The sequence below is a fragment of the Xyrauchen texanus genome, chromosome 11 (assembly GCF_025860055.1).
Source record: "Xyrauchen texanus isolate HMW12.3.18 chromosome 11, RBS_HiC_50CHRs, whole genome shotgun sequence".
In the NCBI taxonomy this organism is placed as follows: domain Eukaryota; kingdom Metazoa; phylum Chordata; class Actinopteri; order Cypriniformes; family Catostomidae; genus Xyrauchen; species Xyrauchen texanus.
Window position 1 is genome coordinate 20,846,144 of NC_068286.1, and position 25,398 is coordinate 20,871,541.

Genomic DNA, 25,398 nt, shown 5'->3' on the forward strand with positions numbered 1-25,398 from the left:
ATTCTCCCAAAAGCTTTGAGGATCATCAAGGTGTGTTCTGGCAAATTTCAGGCGAGCCTTAATATTCTTCTAGGTAAGCAGTGGTTTTCGCCTCGCCACACATGAATGGCATTTTTGGCTGGTTTCTTTCTGATAGTGGAGTCATGAACAGTGACTTTTCTGATGTGAGAGATGCCTGCAGTTCCTTGGATGTTATCCTTGGCTTTTTTTTGTGACTTCCTGAATGAGTCATCACTGTGCTCTTGGAGGAATTTCGGAAGGTCGGCCACTACTGGGAAGGTTCACTTCTGTGCCAAGTTTTCTCCATTTAAAGATAATTGCTCTCACTGTGGTTATTTTGAGTCCCAGAGCATTTGAAATAGCTTTGTAACCCTTCACAGACTGATGTATTTCAATCACCTTTTTCCCCATAATTTCTGGAATATCTTTCAACCTTAGCATTGTGTGCTACTGGGTGAGACCTTTTCGCCAACTTCATGTTGCTGGAGAAGTTATATGTAGGTGTTGATTTGATTGAACAGGGCTGGCAGTAATCAGGCCTGGGTGTGTCTAGTCCAGCTGAACCCCATTATGAATGCAGTTTCTTAGATTTGGGGATTTAGTAATTTTACACATGCCCAGTTGGTAATGGATAACATTTTTGCTTTAATAAATAACATTATCATGTAAAAACTGTATTTTGTGTTCACTCAGATTGCCTTTGTTTTATGTTAGATTTTGTTTGATTGTTTGAAACAATTTAGTATGATATATAAACAAAAACAGAAGAAATCAGGATGTGGCAAATACTTTTTCATAGCACTGTACTTGAGGAGAGAGATCATATTACATGCTAATGTTGATTAATCTAAACAGAAAAGAACATAAAGTGTAGCTATAAAATGCTGAAATGTATGGATTCAGTCAGTTTTAATGAATAGAAAGGGTGTTTGTATTCCAATTACTGCATGTGGAACTTGCATCAAGTTCATCAGATGTCTTTTTATAAAAATGGTGAGTAGTTCGCTCCAGTATTTCATATTGCTTCATAAAAGGCTATTTTGCTAAATATTATGTGGTTAAATGGGCTTATTGTGCTTATTCACTGTATTTTTTGTAGAGTTCAGCACAGTATAAATAGGCTCAGCACCAAAATTCTAGTCTCACTGCCACGTCTGGTATGCTCCTGCTACATGGCAACGCGTGGCTCACGCACCCAGTATGAATACTCAGACATGTTAATATGGGTGTGGAAAAACATGCTCTGCTTATACACTGCTTTCACTAGTAGTGAGAAACAGGCTTTAAAAAAAAGTTTTAAAAGCTTGTTTTAGCACAGTGGTTGATTGACAAATGAGTAGGCTGTCCTTCGATGTCATTCGTATGACAAATAGCATTTACACTACAAATGTGATTTGGTCACAAGTGTTTTTAACTATCTCTGAATGAGATTTTAGTGATCCAATCATCAATGTTATTGATCCCGTTAACAAAAGTATTAAGTGCTGTCCACTTGTGATTGTTTACTACCAGGTGTAAACAAGTTCCTAGGCTGTTTATTTTAAACATACTCTTTGCTTTGACAGTCTTCAGGTTTCTTCTCCATCGTCTGCACTGTCACACACACTAGAGAGTGGAAGGTTATTTGTGGTGTTAAATTGTGGCAGGATTGAGCTTTGCTTCCAAGCGTATTCTGAGGATTAGCAGAGACAAACCTGCCCCCAGCGCTCCTCGCTGCCAGCTACGGCTCTTTTAAATGCCATCTAGCACCTCAGAAGCCACAACAAAAAAAAACCTACTCCTTCACACACATATTTATACACAAACTTCACACACACATGCCATTCGCACCCTCCTGCCCACCCCATGGTAGTAGTGTGTAGCTGCAGTGTGTGTATGAATAAGCCCTCAACCCTCGATTTCGTCAGATTGTTCTCAAACATTCTGGCTCAAGCACACTCTGTTGTCTTTCTCTCTCTTTCTCTCCCTCTCTTGCTCCTGTGCAGCATTGTCATGGCAACGTAGAGAGCCCTTCCATCCTCTGTGAGCCATGTGACTGAGAGGGTGTCAAGGAGAGGGAGCTTAGGAAGTGCCACCCAGGAAGCAAGGTCATTACCAGACCACCAGAAGAGAGAGAGAGAGAGAGAGAGAGAGAGAGAGACATACAGACAGACAGACAGATAAGACATATCAGAGAGACTATTCTCTTTTGCCATATGCTTTGTTCATTTTATATGCAGCTCAGCAAAACATGGGTTTAAAAATCTAACTATTGCAATGTGGGTTAATGGTCATTTGTTACCCATTTCAAAATGTTGTTTTTGCTTAAAGGGACAGTTCACCCAAAAATTTTAATCTGTTATTTACTCAACATCAGTTGTTCCAAAACTGTAAGACTTTCTTCTGTGGAACAGAAAAGGAGATGTTAAGCAGACTGTAAGCCTTCACTTTTTAATGTCACTCCCTAATAGTACAACATCTCCTTTTGTGTTGCACAGAAGAAAGGAAGTTATAGGACAACATGAGGGTGAATGCATTATATCAGAATTGTCATTTTGGGTGAAATTGGTTAACAAAATTAGACAAACATTTGACGATGTACTGTTTTTCTTTTTCAGAGAAAGTAAGTAAAGCTCACGAAAACAAAGACAATGCATCATTTGGTATACACAGGTAGGTTGTTGTGCATCAGTTCTGATTATCCTACCAGCTGCCAGCATTCTTGCTTCTCACATTTAGCGAATCAGTGTGACTCTAACTCTTACGGTGGTGCTGTGTTTCCAGCACTTTTGTAGATGACCACTTTAGACAATCACCTTTCAGTGCACGCTCCAAGAGCTCTTCCCCAGCTGAAGCTGGTTCTTCAAGCAGGGTTGCCCATCAAGGTGAGCCCCTCTTCTTCACACAAGCCAAGACCCTGTACTCACTCACACCTACACAGATCTAAGCATAAATGCAGGGCTATTATAGTTTTGATTTTTGTTTTCTTTTCTATTCTGTTTCGTTTTGTTCTGTTCTATTTTGTTTTCTCTCTCTCTCAATTTTTTAAATTAAATTAAAAGTCCTTTTTCGTTTTCGTTAATTTTTTTATTTTTATTATTCTATGACAGTCAGTTTTAGATCATTTTTTTAAGTATTTTCTAGTTTCAGTTAAAATTTACAATATTACACAAACAAGAGTGCTGTTGCTCCGTGCACCAGCTTTTTCTTTTATAAAAAAGTTCAACAACCATTTAATTAATATTAAATAGTTAAATATTAATAGTTAGTTTATACATTTATTCTCCACCAGCAAAAATACGTAATACAAAAAGAAGCCAAAATATCTAGCACAACTTTTGAATTAGTGATATTTCATTCTTAAGCAAATATTTGTTTTTGAACAAATCTTATCTTATTGTTCTCTTCCATTTTTTTGCTGGCAATGATTTAATGACATGCTCAAAACATAAAAGTCACTCCTTTGTCACCTTTTATTTACAGTACTGGTGTAAATATGCAATGTCCAGAAATATGGTCACTGAACGAACCAGTAAATTAAATCAGAATGAACAATGAATCAAAATCATCTCAACTATTTGGAAAGACTTGAACACCAATCCAGTCCATTCAGATTTGAGAACCGGAACTAACTGTTGTATAATATTATTTATAAATTTTTTGTTTGTAGTTTTCTATTATGTTTTATTTCTATTTTATTAAAAATGTTTCCTTTTAATTTAGTTTAGTTTTTGTTTGTGTTCTACTCTGACTGTTAGTTTTGTTTAGTTTTTTCTAGTTGTGTTAGTTGTAGTTTAAGTGTTTTCTAGTTCCCCTTCTGTCACTCACTCAACATTGTGTTGATGTATTGACACTAGGGGTCACTCTTGGGAGCCTGATTCACATTCAGATCTTTGAGAGAAGGCCAATGAGAAATCTCCTCCCAACATACGAGTATAAAAGGCAGATGTATGCGGATTCATTCAGACTTTTTCTTCGGAGCCGAGCGATTGAATTGACAGCAAGATGAATACCACTGCCGTTCCATTCACCAACTCACCATACAAGCATTGCTGCTGGATATACTGCGCATTCCAGCAGTTCTCTCTCCACTCTGCTCTCCGCTGCAGACTACATCCCTGGGCGCTTTGACGGCGCTTTAAAGAGCTTATCCTCTAAAAGAGTGTGTTTACTCTATTAGAGCAGGCACCGTGACAGTTGAACGTCTTTTTAAAGATACCTCTTTTTAATGATGCCGTTCCATCTCTGTGCCGTTCCTGGATGCGGTCGCTAACTCTCCGCCTCTGACGGTCATGATCACTGCCTCACTTGCCTGGACACGTGGTAGTCGCTTTCAAACCCATCGCGCTGGTTGGCCAGAACCATCCGACTCGGCTATGCAATTCAATTCGCCAGGTGCCTGCCCTAGTTCCTCGGCGTTCTCTTCACGTTCGTGAAGGATGAGAGGGCCGCTGTCCTGCAGGCGGAAAACGCGGTCCTCCTTCAGAAGGATGCGATAGAGCCAGTCCCTCCAGCCGAGATGAGACAGGGGTTTTACAGCTCTTATTTCTTTGTTCCCATAAAGGGCGGTGGGTTGCGGCCAATCTTAGACCTGCGAGTTCTGAACTGGGCCTTGCACAAACTCACATTTTGACGTGCATACAGCATCAAGATTGGTTCGCGGCGGTAGACCTGAAGGACGCGTACTTCCATGTCTCGATTTTGCCACAATACAGACCCTTCCTACAGTTTGTGTTCGACGGCCATGCGTATCAGAACAGGGTCCTCCCCTTTGGCTTTCCCTGTCCCATCGCGTCTTCACAAAGATCTCAGAGGCAGCCCTTGACCCGTTAAGGGAAGTTGGCGTCCACATACTGAACTACCTCGATGACTGTCTGATTATAGCGCACACTTGAGAGTTACTGTGTGCACACAGGGACCTGGTGCTCATGCACCTCAGCCGTCTAGGGCTTAGACCCCGACCTGGCTATGTGCCCAAGGTTCCCACAACCCCTTTTAGGGATCAGGTCGAGTCTGCAAGCGCTGCCCCCGGAGGAGGCAGACCCAGCCTTATCGTTGCTGTGTCCAGTGTGTGCTTTGCACATCTACTTTGACTGCACGCAGAGCTTTAGATGCTCTGAGCAGCTCTTTGTCTGCTTCGGTGGACAGCGGAAAGGGAACGCTGTCTCCAAACAGAAGCTTGCCCACTGGATCATGGACGCTGTTGCGTTAGCCTACCAGGTCCAGTCCGTGCCCGCCCCACACTCCACGAGAAGTGTAGCATCCTCGTGTGCACTGGACAATGGCACCTCTCTAGCAGACATCTGTAGGGCAGCGGGCTGGGCAACACCCAACACCTTCGTGAGATTTTACAATCTTAGGGTTGAGCCGATCTCATCCAGTGTTCTTTCAGATATGAGCAGGTAAGTTTCGTTACATAAACAGCTGGCCGGGTGTATCAATTGTGTATAGCGTCTTTCCCCTCCAGGTAGGTGAAGCCGTGTGCTCTTCCCCCATGCGTGTTCACGACTTGTGAACCCTGGATGTTCTTCCTCCTAGCCCTCTGACTCACGAATTCAGCGGAGGAATCTGTAGTCAGACCCAGTATATGTGCTAACAGGCCCTGTATTGGGGTAAGTGCTCCACAGGTCTCGGCTACCCTAGTAACCTCCTGTGTGTATTTTCTGTGATACGGCCTCCCACTTTTTTCAGTAGACCCGCGTCTCCCTTGGCAGAGCCAAGAGACAATAAGCAAGAGACACACTTGCTTATTGTGACATGATAGCAACCCTCCTGCTGTGATAATGCAACTTAAACTAAGCTATCAATATCCAAAGTAGCCGAACGTCATGTCGCCTATCGCGTTTGTCGCGTTTTTTCTTGAAGTTGGCAGTAACATATCAAAAGTTTTTTATTAAATATAAAGAAGTTATACAAATTTAATCCTTACTGTTTTCTCCAAGGAACTTAGCTCCTTCCTTGAGGTCTGCTCACTCTACTGGAATATGACTCTAGGGGCAGTGTGCGTCGAACACGTGTTCCACAACAACACTAGGCTGCCCACAGATGCGCCTGCCTAATAATCGGCTTGATATACTTGGATATTGGCCGATGCCGATTATGTAAAAAAATGCAAAAAAAATCGGCCGATTAATCGGTCGGCCGATTAATCGGTCGACCTCTACTCCACGGGGTCTTTTCCCCCCTGAAAGAATAGGAACGGAAAAGAACGCCTTCCCCGGCGCATTTTATGAGCGTTTAAAGAGCCCAACCGAATCTAATTTTCTAAGTGAAGAGAAAGACTTGGAGAGAAAAGGATGCAGCTTGTGCTCCCATACTGGATGCATCTCCTTTCCCCACCTCAGGGTTGCTGGGAATCACACAAAGTTTTGGGGTGTCTGAGGAGGCTCCGGGTAGTCTGAATGCATCTGTTCCTATGCTCATAGTAGCTTGCCTACACCTGCATTGGCAGTTCATGTGACTAGTTCAGCCTTTGTGGCATATCATATTGGGACCCCTAGTGTCAATACATCGACAAAACATCGAGTGCGTGACAGAAGGGGGGAATGAGACGTTGTGTTCCTCTTGCCACAGGCTGAACTGCTCTGCTGTAATGTCCGGGACCTTGTCTCGGCTCCTCAGTGCAAAACCTGAATGAATCCCGTTCTCCCTTTTATACGTATGTCGGGGTGAGTGGCATGCAAATTCAACTTGCCAATTTCTCATTGGCCTTTTCTCAAAGATCTCAAAGAGAAAGTGAAACGGGATCCAAGAGCGACCCCTAGTGTCAATACATCGACACAGGTTCTCGTTCCCTCCATCAGGGAACGGAGGTTACGACAGTAACCGAGACGTTTCAGTTTAATTTGTTAGTATATTTAAGCAAGATCACACGAGCAAGAGTGCTGTTGATTCATATACCAGTATGGCTGTGATTTTTTTTTTTTATACAAATCAACATTTAGTAAATAATATTAAGCAATGAAACATTAATATTATTAATTTGTTCATGCATGTCTTATCCATTAGTAAAAACAGTTCCAAAATAGCCAAAGCATCAGGCACAACTCCAGTTTCTGCAGTGCTCTAAATACTCTGTTTTAAACTAGTGATGTTTCTTTTGTAAATAAATCAGTGTTTTGAACACAATTTTTAAGTGAATGAAGCATTCTTGTCCACTTCTATTATTTCGGTGGTGAACATTTTAATTTTGTTGTTCATAACATTAAAAACGCTTATTTTTCGCAACCTACTGGAGTGAATATGCAGTCTCCAGAAATGGTCACATAAAGAATCAGATCAGAATAAAAGATCAGAATAAATTCACAATGAATCAGAATATTCAAATTTTATAATATACCAAGTTAGTGGTCATTTTTGTTTTTATTTTAGTTTGTTCTTAGTTCAGTATTGTATTTTTTCCCAATTATGTCTTTGGTTTTATTTAAGGTAACGATAATGTTTTCATTTATCATTTCAGTTTTCTTTAATGAAAATAACTGCATACAATCCACCTCTCTAATCTAATACAAGTCTACTGAGGCCCCTTGTGCTCCCACCCAGCTTTGAGACCACTGCACTGGGCAGCTGGCACTCCCTGCCTCCCTCTACTGGCCCCTCTGGCAAAGGGTAATTAGTTTGCGCTTGCCTGGCCTGATTCCCTACACCAGTTAATGAAAAAATGATTGGGTTTTTCGTGTCCAGGGTGCATGAAAGTTAATTCACTACACACTCAAGACATGCATTCGTTCTTACACATAGACACGAAGTGAACATGCACAAATCACATAAGAATGGCCATGAATCTTGTCTACCTCTTTATCTCTCTCTTTTTCCCCTCACTCTCTCTCCCTTTTTGTTTTGTTATTTTCATTTCTAAGTGTCCAACACCTTATAACCTGGTGTGGGCAGTAACTCCCACTTCTTAGTTAAAAGATATGTCATTATTTATTTTTGTTATATTTAGCAGAACAATCAGTGATTGAAAAACTAAATAGCTCTAAATAGTTTTGTATTCATGCCAAACACAGACTAAATCAACGTTTGTTTCCATGTGTGTCTGCATAGCTAATTTGAACATATTTGTATAAAAAATGCCTTTATATTGCTCGTGGCTGTGTCAGATAAACATCATTGTCTGCTTTTAAATCTTAATATTATATGTTTCACTGAATTGCCTGTTAGTGAATTTAAGTTCCTTGGGTCTGTGTGTCATGTATACGTGTGTGTGTAAGGCTGCTTTTCTATCCTTGCCTCTTGCCCCGAGTCAACTACAGCAACACTGCAGAGACTGTGTCTCATCTCTTTCTAATAACACTAATTAAACCATTAACAACTTCAAGGCATTGATGTAGATACTCTAGTGCCTCAATTATGCATCATGACCTTTGCTTTTTTGCAGGGTCGTGAACTCTGTAACCCTTACTTTTGACCCCAAACTTGCACACTTCTTATATTGAGGATGCCTTTTAAAGGAATAGTTCACCCAAAAAGGATAATTCTCTAATTGTGTTCAGTGCTCTGTGCATGCATCAAGCGCGAGAAAGAGTAATCAAGCTTGAAATCATGATTGACCAGAAGACTGCAAAAGGCAAGATTAATAGTAAAAAAATGAGTTACATTTTGGTCTGTTTTACACCCAAAACTGACTGTATCGCTTAAAAATGCATGGATTAAACCTGTCAAGTCATATGGATTACATTGATGGTGCCTTTATGTCCTTTTTTTAAATATTATTATTTTTTAGCTTGAAAGTGTCGAACCAATTGACTTGCACTGTATGGTTATAGACCTGATTTACATGTAATTTTTCTGTGAAAATCTTGACGTTCGTTGTACAATCGAAAGTGCTATGTTAGGAGCTGATTTACAGTGGCTAACATCTTTTATATTAAAATCAATGCCTCACATGAACATGTGTGCCACTTTTAACTTTTATGATACTTTTGGGTCCTTTTTTAAGCTTAAAAAGTGAGTTAATATCAACTGCCATTGTATTGAAAAGACAAACTGGAAAATTTCTTAAAAAGTTTCCTTTTGTATTGCACAGAAGAGAGAAAGTCATAGAGGTTTGGATCTATATGAGGCTGAGTAAATTATGACAGAATCGGGAACTATTCCTTTAAGAAAGTCTTTGTGGAGAAACCAGCATCCAAAATACAGCATATACTGGTGACAAGCCTTGCAGGTCTTTTTCAGCAGGCACATGAGGAGAAAAACAGAAAATAGAGAGAGGAAAAATGCATCAGTAACAAGAAAAATAAGGTAATCACAAGTTAAGCTAATCATAACTCATGTTCACAGGCATCCATTTACTCATGTCCCCCACTGAGGCATTGTGGGAAGGTGCCATCTTTTCCCTGGCAGTCCCCAGGCTCTGTGTCACACCAGAGCTGTTAGCAACGCATCACGCCGCACCGCTGTTTGGTGGGACATGAGTCAAATGCATAGGTTCTTATGAGCAGTTTGACTCAGTGGAAACGTGGGCCTCATGGTGACGAGGCTGATTCAGTGCCCTGTGTCTGATTGTGTGTTGCCTTTTCGAAACTCGCACATAGATTTAAGCAGAGGGCAAAACACCTACTGTTGTTTTAATTAAAGCTCATGTGCAGTGCAGGTCACTGTGGGGGATGGCTGGGAGATGCAACACACATGGCATAGTTATTTAATTATGTGATTTAGCCATGCTAATTGCTGGTTTTGTGGCACTACTAATCGATTTGAAGCTTTAAGATTCAGTTTTGGTCGAATCATAATACATTAATGTGAAGTTTGACATCAACAAGTGTTCAAAAGTGTCAAAGGCTAGATAAGACCAGCATGAATTTTAAAGCTAGGCCAAGCTGGTTTATGCTGGTTTGGCGCTGGTTTAGCTGGTAGATTAGCCATGTTTTTCGCCAGCAAAAAATGCTGGTTAACCAGCTTGGACTATCTGATGAATCAGTTGACCAGTGGTGGCTGGCTAGAGGGTCTCCACAGTCATGGAAAATGTATTTATTATTTATTAAAAAAAAAAAATTCAGGCATGGAAAAATCATGGAAATAGTAAAAATAAGTAAATAAAAATAAAATAAAAACATAAATTGAAATTAAAATAACACTTCACAATAAGGTTCTACATGTTAACATTAGTTAATGCATTAAGTATTATAAAAGAACAACGAATTCTATATACACTGTATATATACATGTGTGTGTGTGTGTGTGTGTGTGTGTGTGTGTGTGTGTGTGTGTATATATATATATATATATATATATATATATATATAATAAAGAATGAGGTGTTTCAAAACTTCCACTACACACACACACATATATATATATATATATATATATATATATATATATATATATATATATATATATATATATATATATATATATATATATATATATATATATATATATATATACACACTCACTTAAAGGATTATTAGGAACACCTGTTCAATTTCTCATTAATGCAATTATCTAATCAACCAATCACATGGCAGTTGCTTCAATGCATTTAGGGGTGTGGTCCTGGTCAAGACAATCTCCTGAACTCCAAACTGAATGTCAGAATGGGAAAGAAAGGTGATTTAAGCAATTTTGAGCACGGCATGGTTGTTGGTGCCAGACGGGCCGGTCTGAGTATTTCACAATCTGCTCAGTTACTGGGATTTTCACGCACAACCATTTCTAGGGTTTACAAAGAATGGTGTGAAAAGGGAAAAACATCCAGTATGCGGTAGTCCTGTGGGCGAAAATGCCTTGTTGATGCTAGAGGTCAGAGGAGAATGGGCCGACTGATTCAAGCTGATAGAAGAGCAACTTTGCCTGAAATAACCACTCGTTACAACCGAGGTATGCAGCAAAGCATTTGTGAAGCCACAACACGCACAACCTTGAGGCGGATGGGCTACAGCAGCAGAAGACCCCACCGTGTACCACTCATCTCCACTACAAATAGGAAAATGAGGCTACAATTTGCAAGAGCTCGCCAAAATTGGACAGTTGAAGACTGGAAAAATGTTGCCTGGTCTGATGAGTCTCGATTTCTGTTGAGACATTCAGATGGTAGAGTCAGAATTTGGCGTAAACAGAATGAGAACATGGATCCATCATGCCTTGTTACCACTGTGCAGGCTGGTGGTGGTGGTGTAATGGTGTGGGGGATGTTTTCTTGGCACACTTTAGGCCCCTTAGTGCCAATTGGGCATCGTTTAAATGCCACGGCCTACCTGAGCATTGTTTCTGACCATGTCCATCCCTTTATGGCCACCATGTACCCATCCTCTGATGGCTACTTCCAGCAGGATAATGCACCATGTCACAAAGCTTGAATCATTTCAAATTGGTTTCTTGAACATGACAATGAGTTCACTGTACTAAAATGGCCCCCACAGTCACCAGATCTCAACCCAATAGAGCATCTTTGGGATGTGGTGGAACGGGAGCTTCGTGCCCTGGATGTGCATCCCACAAATCTCCATCAACTGCAAGATGCTATCCTATCAATATGGGCCAACATTTCTAAAGAATGCTTTCAGCACCTTGTTGAATCAATGCCACGTAGAATTAAGGCAGATCTGAAGGCGAAAGGGGGTCAAACACAGTATTAGTATGGTGTTCCTAATAATCCTTTAGGTGAGTGTATATGTGTGTTGTGTGTGTGTGTGTGTGTGTGTGTGTGTGTGTGTGTGTGTGTGTGTGTGTGTGTGTGTGTGTGTGTGTGTGTGTTTTTTGACACTACCGGTCAAAAGTTTTGAAACACCTCTTTCTATATTATGTATATATGTATATGTATGTATATATATATAAAAATATATATTTTTTTTTTCTTCACATTTTAGAATAAAAGTAAAGTCATCAAAACTATGGAATAACGTAAATGGAACTATGGGAAATATGTTGTGACTAAACAAAATCCAAAATAAATAAAAACTGTGAAATATATTTTACCATCTTCAAAGTAGTTACCCTTTGCCTAGAATTTGCAGACATGTACTCTTGACAGTATCTTGAGGTATCACCCTAGGATGCTTTTTAAAGTATTGAATGAGTTCCCATCTATGTTGTTCACTTATTGGCTGCTTTTCTTTATTATTTGGTATAAGTCATCAATTTCAAAAACTTTGGCACAATTATATTTTTGTCTACAAAACTAATAAAAAAATGTAAGCATATGCCTTCAGATCAGAAGATTTTTAAGATCGTGAGAAACATTTAAGTCAAGTGTTTAAAAATGTTAACAGGTAGTGTGTGTGTGTGTGTGTGTGTGTGTGTGTGTGTGTGTGTGTGTGTGTGTATATATATATATATATATATATATTAGGGCTGTAGATTTAACACGTTAATTCAGTGCGATTAATTTTACAAAAAATAACAGGTAAAAAATTTTTTACTCAATTAATCTCAGTGCCCCCGGATAAGGAAGATTCCTGAGAAATGCAAGCTTGTAGTACCACCTGTTTACGCCAGAGGGCAGTAATTTAAATTTCAGCTGTATGAACAATGCGCAGTTTATACAGTGAAGAAAACAATCCACAACACAGACATGCATTACGTTTTTGCATTCAAAACACTTGAAGGAGCGCAAATGCAAACTAAGGGATCTCAAGATGTGTTTAAAGATTGAGTATTAAACTATATTTAACTTGATACATTGACCTTAACATTTTATGTTTATGTCACAACACACCGAGACGCTACACAAGCATGTCTGACGCAGGTGTAAATTGACGAGTCCTTAAACAAGCCCTCATAATAAATCTCCAACTTATTGACAAATTAACTTGTGAAATAGATTGCTGTGAACTGTATTCCAATGATTGACTTATGATCAATATTATGGTAGTAAACAATACATTGTATTCTAAAGCCGCTTTTTGTATTGTCTTATCAATGAATAACTCTTCTGCTACAAGAATGTAATGCATTATAATTATCTGAATATTTTGTGTGTATATATATATATATATATATATATATATATATATATATATATATATATATATATAAAATTGTAAAATATTTAAAGATAACTGTATAATTATTTAATCATTATATATTGAATTATTGTTATATGAGGGCTTTCTCAGCAAATATATTTATATGCGATTACATGCGATTAATCGCGATTAATTAATCGGGACACCATGTAATTAATTAGATTAAAAAATGTGATCAATTGACAGCCCTAATATATATATATATATATATATATATATATATATATATATATATATATATATATATATATATATATATATACATTAGGTACGGAATGTATTCAGACCCCCTTAATTTTTCACTCTTTGTTATATTGCAGCCATTTGCTAAAATCATTTAAGTTCATTTTTTTCCTCATTATTATACACACAGCACCCCATATTGACAGAAAAACACAGAATTGTTGACATTTTTGCACAATTATTAAAAAAGAAAAACTGAAATATCACATGGTCCTAATTATTCAGACCCTTTGTTCAGTATTTAGTAGAAGCACCCTTTTGATCTAATACAGCCATGAGTCTTTTTGGGAAAGATGCAACAAGTTTTTCACATCTGGATTTGGGTATCCTCTGCCATTCCTCCTTGCAGATCCTCTCCAGTTCTGTCAGGTTGGATGGTAAACGTTGGTGGACAGCCATTTTCAGGTCTCTCCAGAGATGCTCAATTGGGTTTAAGTCAGGGCTCTGGCTGGGCCATTCAAGAACAGTCACGGAGTTGTTGTGAAGCCACCCCTTCGTTATTTTAGCGGTGTGCTTAGGGTCATTGTCTTGTTGGAAGGTGAACCTTCGGCCCAGTCTGAGGTCCAGAGCACTCTGGAGAAGGTTTTCAGTCCAGGATATCCCTGTACTTGGCGCATTCATCTTTCCCTCGATTGCAACCAGTCGTCCTGTCCCTGCAGCTGAAAAACACCCCCACAGCATGATGCTGCCACCACCATGCTTCACTGTTGAGACTGTATTGGACAGGTGATGAGCAGTGCCTGGTTTTCTCCACACATACCGCTTAGAATTAAGGCCAAAAGTTCTATCTTGGTCTCATCAGACCAGAGAATCTTATTTATCACCATCTTGGAGTCCTTCAGGTGTTTTTTTAGCAAACTCCATGCAGGCTTTCATGTGTCTTGCACTGAGGAGAGGCTTCCGTCGGGCCACTCTGCCATAAAGCCCCAACTGGTGGATGGCTGCAGTGATGGTTGACTTACTACAACTTTCTCCCATCTCCCGACTGCATCTCTGGAGCTCAGCCACAGTGATCTTTGGGTTCTTCTTTACCTCTCTCACCAAGGCTCTTCTCCCCCGATAGCTCAGTTTGGCCGGACGGCCAGCTCTAGGAAGGGTTCTGGTCGTCCCAAACTTCTTCCATTTAAGGATTATGGAGGCCACTGTGCTCTTATGAACCTTAAGGGCAGCAGAATTCTTTTTGTAACCTTGGCCAGATCTGTGCCTTGCCACAATTCTGTCTCTGAGCTCTTCAGGCAGTTTCTTTGACCTCATGATTCTCATTTGCTCTGACATGCACTGTGAGCTGTAAGGTCTTATATAGACAGGTGTGTGGCTTTCCTAATCAAGTCCAATCAGTATAATCAAACACAGCTGGACTCAATTGAAGGTGTAGAACCATCTCAAGGATGATCAGAAGAAATGGACAGCACCTGAGTTAAATATATGAGTGTCACAGCAAAGGGTCTGAATAATTAGAACCATGTGATATTTCAGTTTTTCTTTTTTAATAAATGTGCAAAAATGTCAACAATTCTGTGTTTTTCTGTCAATATGGGGTGCTGTGTGTACAAAAATGAGGAAAAAAAATGAACTTAAATGATTTTAGCAAATGGCTGCAATATAACAAAGAGTGAAAAATTTAAGGGGGTCTGAATACTTTCCGTACCCACTGTATATATATATATATATATATATATATATATATATATATATACACACACACACACACACACACACACACACACACACGCACACACCAATCAGCCACAACATTAAAACCACTTACCTAATATCGTGTAGGTCCCCCTCGTGCTGCCAAAACAGCTTTGATCCGTCGAGGCATGGACTCCGCAAGACCTCTGAAGGTGTCCTTTGGTATCTGGCACAAAGACGTTAGCAGCAGATCCTTTAAGTTCTGTAAGTTGTGAGGTGGAGCCTCCATGGATCGGATTGTTGGTCCAGCACATCTCATAGATGCACAATCAAATTGAATGGTTTCCTCAAACCATTCCTGATAAATTTTTGCAGTGTTGCAGGGCGCTCTGTCCTGCTGAAAGAGGCCACTGTTCCACCATCAGGGAATACCATTTCCATGAAGGGGTGTATGTGGTCTTTAACAATCTTTTGGTAGGTTGTACATGTCAAAGTAACATCCACATGAATGTCAGGACCCAAGGTTTCCCAGCAGAACATTGCCCAGATCATCACACTGCCTCCGTCGGCCTGACTTCTTCCTATAGTGCATCCTGCTGCCATCTCTTCCCCAAGTAAACAATGCACACACTCCCGGCCGTCCACATGATCTAAAAGAAAATGTGATTCATCAGACCTGGCCACCTTCTTCAATTGCTCCATGGTCCAGTTCTGACGCTCGGTGGTTGACAGGGGTCAGCATGGGCACTCTGACCGGCTGCAATGTACTGTGTGTTCTGAAACCTTTCTATCATGGCCAGCATTATGTTTTTCAGCAATTTGTGCTACAGTACCTCTTCTGTGGGATTGGACCAGACGGGCTAGCCTTTGCTCCCCACACGCATCAGTGAGCCTTGGGCACCCATGACCCTGTCGCCGGTTCACCAGTTTTCCTTCCTTGGACCACTTTTGATGGGTACTATCCACTGCATACCGGGAACACCACACAAACCTGCCATTTGGAGATACTCTGACCCAGTGGTCTAGCCATTACAATTTGGCCCTTGTCAAAGTCACTCAAATCCTCACACTTTCCCATTTTTCCTGCTTCCAACACATGGAGTTCAAGAAATTATTGTTCACTTGCTGCATAATATATCCCACCCCTTGAAATGTGCCATTGTAATGAGATAATAAATGTTATTTATCAGTTTTTTTTTAATGTTGTGGCTGATCAGTATATATATATATAGTATTTATTAATATTGATTTATACATTCACAATTGTTCATCGTTATCATGTTAACTAATGTAGCTACCCAGTGTTCGTTTTAAAGAGATAGTATAAAAAGCACATAACGGCATCATAAAAGTTCTCCATATGACTCCAGTGTTTTAATCCATGTCTTCTGAAGTGATATGATAGGTGTAGGTCTTCTCCCTGCCCAGTAGGGGATGGTTATTGATGAAGAATATGAATCATCAAAAACATATGAAGAAGAATGAAAATTATTATATTGCATCTGAAGACATTGATTTAACCACTGGAGTCGTATAGATTACTTTTATGTTGATTTATGTGATTTTCTTTAGCTTCAACATTTTTCACCCATTCACTTGCATTGTATGGACCAAAAGAGTTGAGATATTCTTCTAAAAATCTTAATTTGAGTTCAGCAGAAAAAATAAAGTCATACACATCTGGTATTACGGTGAGTAAATGATGAGAGAATTTTCATTTTTAGGTGAGCTATCCTCTTAATGTTACCTAATAGAACCTTATAAAGTGTTGCCAAAATGTCTATATTGAATATAATTTTTTGTAGTTGCTCAGCTCTTAAATATTTAAATGGATGAAAATTGCTCTGAATGCAATGTCTATAACATGATTGTTAATCCAAATCCATGTCCATTAATCATGACCGACTGAAAAAGTCATGGAAATTCATTGGTGGGTACCCTGAAACTAGTTTTATGAAACCTGGTAGAGACACCAGCATCCAAAACACAACAAATAATGGTGATCAACAATAACGGTCTTTTCAACAGGGAAGCGGGGTTGAGATGGTGCTTTGACTTAATTCAGATGCAGGCAAGATCGTTTATTGCAAACAACACTTAGTGTACCTACTTTTTCCGTTGACACAAAACTGAAGTAATGTGCCAGAGGTAAGTTATACATCAGCTGTAAAATCAAACAGGTGAGATAGACATCCCTTATCATTATGTCTTTAAAAATAATGATGGATTTCAGTAACGAATCACAGGATTGATGTCTTTTTGTCTGTCTAGTTTTAACAGCTCCTCAAAGAACAATTAAAGCCTTGGCAACATTGTGCATGATAACAATGAAATTCTCACTGTGACATTTGCTTGCCATTTAGATGTACATACAGTATACCTCAGAAGAAGTGAGGAGTACCATGTTAAAAAGACCAGCATTGCTGGTCACCAGCATGTGTGTGTTTTGGATGCTGGTATGCTGGCATCCCCTACCAAGGCTAGTGTCCCTTTACTAGCTTATCCACCAAGCTTCAGAGAGATCATGCTGGTTGCACATACTTTTTTTGCTGGTGAACAACATGGCTATGCGGGTCCACCAGCTAGACCACCTCCAAACCAGATTGGACCAGCATGGTGGTTTAAGCTGGTCTTTTGTGCTGGGTAAAGGGCACATTTAGCTTGAAATTTATATTGTTCTCTGTGACATCTTAAGTAAGCATTTTGACAAGTCAGACAACCCCTCCCATTGGACCACTCTGAGAGTTCTCTGGAGTTTTGGGTTTGGTCATTGGCAGATTGGAGCAGCTCAATGAAAATGTCATTCAGGTCTTGTGTCTAAGGCCACTGTATCTGCTTTTTAATTGCCACCATTAAATCATCTCTGATATGCCAAAAAATGCTGGTTCTTCCCAACCACTTGCCCCCCTTTTCCTCGCAGTGCCCCCATCAATCCTTGGACTGCATTGCCTATGACATCATTTGTAAAAAAGAAATGTGCCTATTTATGTGCAAACCACAAGTCCAAAGGAACAGACACACACCCGCTCCATATCCAAAAAGCCCCTTGCATGTTTATCGAGCGGTTCAGAGTGCCACGGTATATACAATGAAAAATAAGCCCTTGAGCCATTGATATGACCTACAAACACAAAACATGCATATGAATGCCTTAAGATGATTGATGGCCACTTCAGTTGTAAGATTTTTTCAGCAAGATTTTTTTTAGAAAAATCGTAAGGCTCGTAAGGAAACATTGCTTAACATTCGGCATCCTCTCTGTCTGGTACATAAAAATAATAGCCATGCGTTCATATTGATGTCCATTTGGGGGGACAGTGTTGCATGATGATGGAATTTTTCTTCGGTTTATATATTTATTTATCTATTCATTTATTTATCCCACTCTCTCCCTCTTTCCTGAGTGAGAGAAGGCGTGGCGCCGCATTTTAATTTTATGTCGAGCTAACCGCCTTCATCATAGTTTAATTCTGCCACTCTCCTCCAGAGTGTGGCATGCTCTCACTCTCTCTCCCCTCTCTTGCTATTTTAATGAAAGGAGAAAAGGGAATACACAGTCCAATGTCAAGATAAAACACCTTGTTGGCTCCCTGATCTGGATGCATGGACACATCGACATAATATTAAACACTGTAACAGAACATGCACCTGAACTGTCGACAACCTCCATGTCTCATAGAACAAGGAGATTTGATGATCTCCGATTTACTTGCAATTATTGTAGTCTGCCTGTCTCACAAGAGTAAAAATATTTCACTAATTTCAAACAAATTAATTAGGGTGCATTAGCACTTTTGGTGCACACCCGAGTTCGAATGACATCAAAGTTTGGTTCATTTGGGTGGTGTGAATGCTGTTTTCCAAACTCGAGTGCGTACCCGTGATCTGCACCCGAGTCTGCTTGAAAAGGTGCTGTGGGGTATGGTTCATGTGAACTCAAGTATGGTTTGCTGCTGAAATGAATGTAACCGTACCAAATTGCAGAAGTAAACTGCTATTAATGACATATAATTTGCTCCCGATCGCAATTATTATGCTATAATGAATTTCTCATACCTGCTTGTGTCCAAATAAATCACTTTCAAAGAGCAGCTCACATTCTTCACATATCTTGCAGTGCATCCATGGGCTCACGGCAGACAAACACTAGTATTCTTCACATCAGTCATTGTCATTTTATTGGTAAATCAAGAGATGAATACTTATATAACACAGTGAAGCTGATGTCTTCTTGAGCTGTTGACTAGTTACATTGGTAAACAGCTGCCACTTATACTCACGTTGATGACGTAATCGGGCCGCGGTTTGGACCCAAAAAATATGATGTGAACTGAGACTGGCAGGGGAAGGAGGAAGGAAACAAACTCTGGTTTGGCCCAAGCAATTGAATTAAGTGTGAAAGCACCCTTTGAGAAAGTAAATGTTAATGTGCCTTGTTGTAGCATGCACACTGGAATCTCAAGGATGTCTACAGTACGCAATCACAAGAGGTTTATTAAAACAATATTTGAAGATTTCAAATGATTCCTCCTTTAATCTGATAAGTTGAAGCTGTAGCAATTTGTTTTTGCATTCTGTTGACTGTGTAGATCCAGAGAAGATGAGTGGAGAGCCAGGAAATGGACTCGCTCATTGGAGACTCAATGAACAGCTCTTTCCCTGCCCTATATGCGGCAAGGTGTTTGGTCGCCAACAGACCCTCTCCAGACACCTGTCCCTACATACAGGTGAGACTTCATACACATAAAGTCAACATGCACAACAGACACTTGCATTATGATCCAGTTAGTAAAAGTAACCACTTTAATGTTACATACTGTACACTACCAGTCAAACTTTTGGTTTCTTATGATCTTAAAAACCTTTTAATCTCAAAGTTAGTTTTATTGACAAATGTATATTATGTCTACTTATGCATTGCTTTTCAAAACTAAAAGCAATTGTTTTAAACTTTTAATCAAAATAATTAAATGATGTTCCGATTAAAGGTGCATTCAGTAATTTGGGGCCAATTTAAAAAGTTTTACACATTAACAAATTAATTTAGTTTTTGTGAAGAGTGATCTGAAGGGTGTACTCTCACGTGAAATGACGACTGTACTCATAATAGTTTTATGTAAAAAGTGTTTTTATTATACATCGATCAGCCACAACTTTAAAACCATCTGCTTAATATTGACTATTGACTTTGTCAGTTTGAACCAGTCTCGCCATTCTCAATTTTTTTGTTTTCGGCACCTTTTGGCATTCTTAGTAAATTCTAAAGATTGTGTGTGTGAAAATCCCAGGAGATCAGCAGTTCCCCTTCTGTCGCTCTCTCCACGTTGTGTCGGAGAAGCGACACTAGGGGTCTCTCTTGAGCGCCGATATTCACCTCTGACCTATTGAAAAGGGCCAATGAGAGTTGGCAGTCAGTATTTGCATACCCGCCCCGCATAACGGGTATTTAAGCAGGGCAAATCACGGAAGTTTAGTCAGAAAATTTCTTCGAGCCGATGGTCTGTTTGCAGTCTGCTGCGAGAATACACACCCTGAACGTTCCTGTATCTCTGACGATCTGCTTGCTGTTGGATTTGACGGCGCACAACAGCGGCTTTCTCTGTACTTTGCATGGCGTGCATTGTTGCCCCTGAGCTCGACAGCGCAGACACACACACACACACTGTGTATTAAAAGAGTAATTTCCTTTAAAAGAGCAAATTTCTCTAAAAGAGCAAACACTAGCGTTGAACGTCCTTTTAAGGACGCGTCTTTTCAAGATGCCTTTCCGCCCCTGTGTCGTTCCTGGATGCGGTAGAAGTCTCTCCGCTTCAGACGGCCACAGGCGCTGTCTCGTGTGTTTGGGCAGCGATCACACCGAGCGGCGTTTGTGGATGGTTCATGTTCTCACTGCGAGAACATGACCATGACCACGTTAGCGATCGCTGGCTTGCTTTCAATAGAAAGCAAGCCACCCCAGCCGCACCCCGCATTGCTCCTTCTTCCTACGGGATTGAGGACGATGCGGTTGGTGCTGGGGCCGGCAGCGGGTGCAGACGGAGGCCATCTCCCATATCATGCCCCGCCGCAGACCTGCCGCTCACGGGCCCTGCCCGTCTGCCCGCCGAGCGCGTCCCCCTGCGAAGAAACCAGCTCCTGCTCCGCCTCAACCCGGGCCCAGCTCTCAGCCCCAGCGTCGAGCACCCCGCAGGCAGCGCACGCCCCCTGTCTCACGAACCCCCTCTAGGACCCGGAAGGTTCCCAAGCGTTCCTGAGACAGCCGACCCAGAGCCCAAGACGTTAGCTCCAGAGGTGGTAAGACTGCTCCATCCCCCGGTGGAGGGCCGGGAGGAGAATCCTTTGTTTTTTCAACTCACCGACCCAAGCCACTGCGGGTACCCTGATGGCTACCCTGTACTGGTATAGGTGCTCCACAGGTAAGGCCTCCTGCTCGGACTCCCCCTGTGTGTATTTCCACGGTTCTGTCCCCTTACGAGCGGACCCCCGTGTCTCCCTTAGGCAGTTACAGCTGCCCCGGTCGCCGTGCTGTAGCAACTCCCCCCTTTCGAGGCTGGATCTACCACTGCACCATACTTTCCACACGAGCCCTAAGACGGCTGTGTGACAGGTCTACCACTTTTCCTCCCCAAGAAAAAGGTCAGGTGTGGTCTCCGCAGGGTCTGGGTAAGACCCCCTTCCCTATATGCGTGTAAGGGTCCCGGCCGTGATTTCTCTATGCGAGAAACATTGAGAGAAAAGAGGCCCAGCCAGGCTGGCCCGTTCCCATGTTGGCAAACATCGCCTCGTTCCCCTCTCAGGGTAACTAGAAGGATCCCGATGTTCAAATGGGGCATTGGGGAAGGGTACGTGCAGCCGGGTACAGACGATGCGTGGCACTGGATGAATCCCTGCCCGTCTCTGTATCGGCAGTTCACGTACACGGTTCAGCACATGGCAAGATTGGAATGGGTCCCCTTGTGTCGCTTCTCCGACACAACGTGGAGAGAGCGACAGAAGGGGAACGTTTGGTTACGTATGTAACCTCCGTTCCCCGAGGGAGGGAACGACACGTTGTGTCTTTCCTCCGCCATGTCGCTGAACCGAGCCACTGTTGTGGCCTGACCATTTCCGGCTCCTCAGAAATATTCTGACTAAACTTCCGTATTTGCCCCGCTTAAATACCCGTATGTGGGGGCGGGGTATGCAAATACTGACTGCCAACTCTCATTGGCCCTTTTCAATAGGTCAGAGGTGAATATCGGCGCTCAAGAGAGACCCCTAGTGTCGCTTCTCCAACACAACGTGTCGTTCCCTCCCTCGGGGAACGGAGGTTACATACGTAACCAAACGTTACAGAAATACTATTTGTATATGCAAAAAAAAATTGCCATACAGTTCACAGCAATCCATTTCACAAGTGAATTTGTCAATCAGTTGGAGATTTATTATGAGGGCTTGTTTAAGGACCCATCAATTTACACCTTCGTCGGACATTATTTTTTAATTAATGTCTACAAAACTTTTACATCTAGAGCCAAGAGGTATATTAAAACAAACAACAACAAAAAGGAAAATAAATAAATAAACAGTTTAATAAAAATATCAAATTGTTTACATATTTCAATACACTTTACAGCTTTCTTGTTACTCAAATTGGAAATTGTTCTTAGGTAGTGCTGAACCTCTGAATTAAAAATTAAAACTAATGGTTTATAACCACCATACTTAAATTTATGAATACTAAACTTTGCCTACAAAAGTAGAACATTAATCAAATAATATTCCTTATGAAGAGACATGTCATAGCTAAAAAATGAATAAATCATTTTCAAAACAAAGTTGAAAGCTGGGAATGATATGATCTCTAACAATCTTGCAGACCAAAAACAAGTCGAGTAGGGACAACTCCAAAATAAATAAAAAAAATGTTTCTGCCTGCAGACCACAAAATGTACAGAATATATCGACATCAAGTGTTTTGATCGCAAGAACGTAGCGCATGTTTGTGTTGTTCTGCCTACTGAAGTGTTTTCTTCACTGTATTAACTGAGCATTGCTCATACAGCTAAAATTTCACTTACTGCCCTCTGGAGTAAGCAGGTGGTACTACAAACTTGCATTTCTCAGGATTCTTCCTTATTATGGTCTGGTTGAAGTGCGATTAATTGCGTAAATTTGTTTAACGCGTTATTATTTATAAAGTTATTCACACTGAATTAATGTGTTAAATCGACAGCCCTAATATATATTATATATTATATATATTAGGGCTGTTGATTTAACACATTAATTCAGTGTGAATAATTTCATAAAAAAATATGCGTTAAAAAAATATTTATGCATAATTTATATATATATATATATATATATATATATACACAGCAAGAGAACGTTGCAAGAGAGAAGTTCTAAGAGGGAGTTTTTCCTGTTTTGGAAACATTTTAACTAAAATTGTCCCCACCCCAAAGGTGTCCTGAGCCAATCAGAAGTGGCATTCCAAAGTCACATGGTCAACTGGTCTGTCCCTTTCAAAGTTGATTTACAATTTTTTCTGTGGAGAATCCTTAAATTCTTCCCACTCAAAATAGTGAATGTTTAATCATGAACTTTTATATTTTTAAAACAGTGCAAGAGAATGACATTCGTTGTCATCGACATTCTCTACATAAACAAGCAAGCATATACATACTAAATGTGACATGCTTTCATGAATATTACACATGTCAAGTCAATTTTATTTGTATAGCGCCTTTCACAACACACATCGTTTCAAAGCAGCTTTACAGAAGATCAGGCATTAACAGACGATAAAACTAATGTCTATAATGTCGATGAATCATCATTGTGTAATTAGATAAAATACGACTGTTTATCATGTAAAAAAAGTTATTAAATAATAATTGTATTAATAACCCCATTGAGCAAGCTGAAAGCGACTGTGGCAAGGAACACAAAACTCCATAAGATGTTGATTAATGGAGAAAAATAACCTTGGGAGAAACCAGACTCACTGTGGGGGCCAGTTCCCCTCTGGATAACATCATGAATATAATGTAAATATTACATATGTATGGTTAAAGTCATGGTTTACATGTTTTAACTGTAAGATTAATGACCAATGTCTTTGAAGTCCGTCCTGGATTAACTGCAGAACTTTGTCCTTGTTAATTGGCTGATGAAGGCTTTTGTTGGCAATTGTTAGTCTATGCATTCCATTTCAAGATCGTAGTCCATCAATAGACCGAGGTGATGCAGGCAGAGATCAGGGATGTGAAACACAGTTAAACCTGGCCGGTAATTTCGGTGAGGTTCGGTGTGGTCCATCCTAAATTCGAGGTTCAGACAATTGCATATGAAGTATCCCATGTCTTATGGTTGGAGTTGGCATCAGTTAATCCTCTGAAGCCCATCATAATAGACTAAAGTGATGTTTGGCTGGCATCGGCTGCATTTAGTAATCATCATTCAGTGACACGTAGCAGTGGAGTCCAACATGAAGCATGAATGGTGCTGGATCCAGTCGGTTCTGGTGACCTCAGGATAGGAGTCCCGAGGTTGAGATAGGGAAACAACTTAAATAATATAAGCATAGATGCCATTCAATTTATTGCAGGGATATAAATCATGATCAATGTTTCTGGTTCCGGCAGACTAAACTAAAGCAGCCTAATTGTGGGTTGGAGGATAAATTGGGTGTATGCCTGGCTAAATAGATGAGTCTTTAGTCTAGACTTAAACTGAGTGAGTGTGTCTGAGTCCCAAAAAGTGTTAGGGAGACTATTCTATAGTTTAGGAGCCAAATATGAAAAGGATCTTCCTCGTTTTGTGGATTTTGATATTCTAGGAACTATTAACAGGCCCGAATTTTGTGATCGTAATGAACGTGATGGAATATAGTGTGATATTCCTCTGATGCTCTGCATGCTGTTGGATTGATGGCGCAATACAGCGGTGATTTCTCCTTCTTGCACGGCAGTGCAATTGCCCTGGGTGCTTCGACAGTGCAGAAACCCAAACTCTAAGAGAGTTGTTTAAAAGAGTGATTTTCTCTAAATGAGCAATACACAGCGGAGTTGCACGTCCTTTTCAGGACACGTCTTTTTCCCCGCCTCCTCGGCACGCTTGGTGGCTTACGTCCTAGCTCAGGATGAGCGATTTCTCTCCAATGGGTTATGTTCTCAGTGCGAGAACGCACAGTCGCGGCTTCTTTTGTCATGAGAGAAAGCCACTTCAGCCGCCCCCCGCACTTGGCCTCTTTCCTACGGGATTGAGGCAGGCGCCGCGGGCGATGGAGGCGATTTGGGGGCCGGCCTTCTGGTCCCTTGAGCTCCCGGAATTGGATGACGATAATCACCGCTGCATCGGAGAGCGTTACGCAGACTCGTCTCCTCCTTTGGAGCCTCCTTTGGTGCCACTCACATCCCCGGCAAACTCAATGTGGTAGCGGACGCGCTGTCGCGACAACGCTTGCCCAGTGGAGAGTGGAGGCTTCACCTCCAGTCGGTCCAGCTGATTTGGGAACGATTCGGCAAGGCCCAGGTAGATCTGCTTGCGTCCTGAGAGACCTCCCACTGCCCGCTCTGGTATGGCC

General features: G+C 40.8%; 1 protein-coding gene across 1 annotated transcript in view; it reads left to right on the forward strand.

Moving 5' to 3' along the window:
* Positions 1 to 25,398, forward strand: part of LOC127651293 (zinc finger protein 827-like) — a 140,036-nt gene that overhangs the window by 99,178 nt on the left and 15,460 nt on the right. Inside the window, exons 8-10 of the mRNA XM_052137072.1 lie at positions 2,598 to 2,652; positions 2,764 to 2,864; positions 19,418 to 19,555. Coding sequence (XP_051993032.1) covers positions 2,598 to 2,652; positions 2,764 to 2,864; positions 19,418 to 19,555 — 294 coding nt within the window. The remainder of the gene's footprint in view (positions 1 to 2,597; positions 2,653 to 2,763; positions 2,865 to 19,417; positions 19,556 to 25,398) is intronic.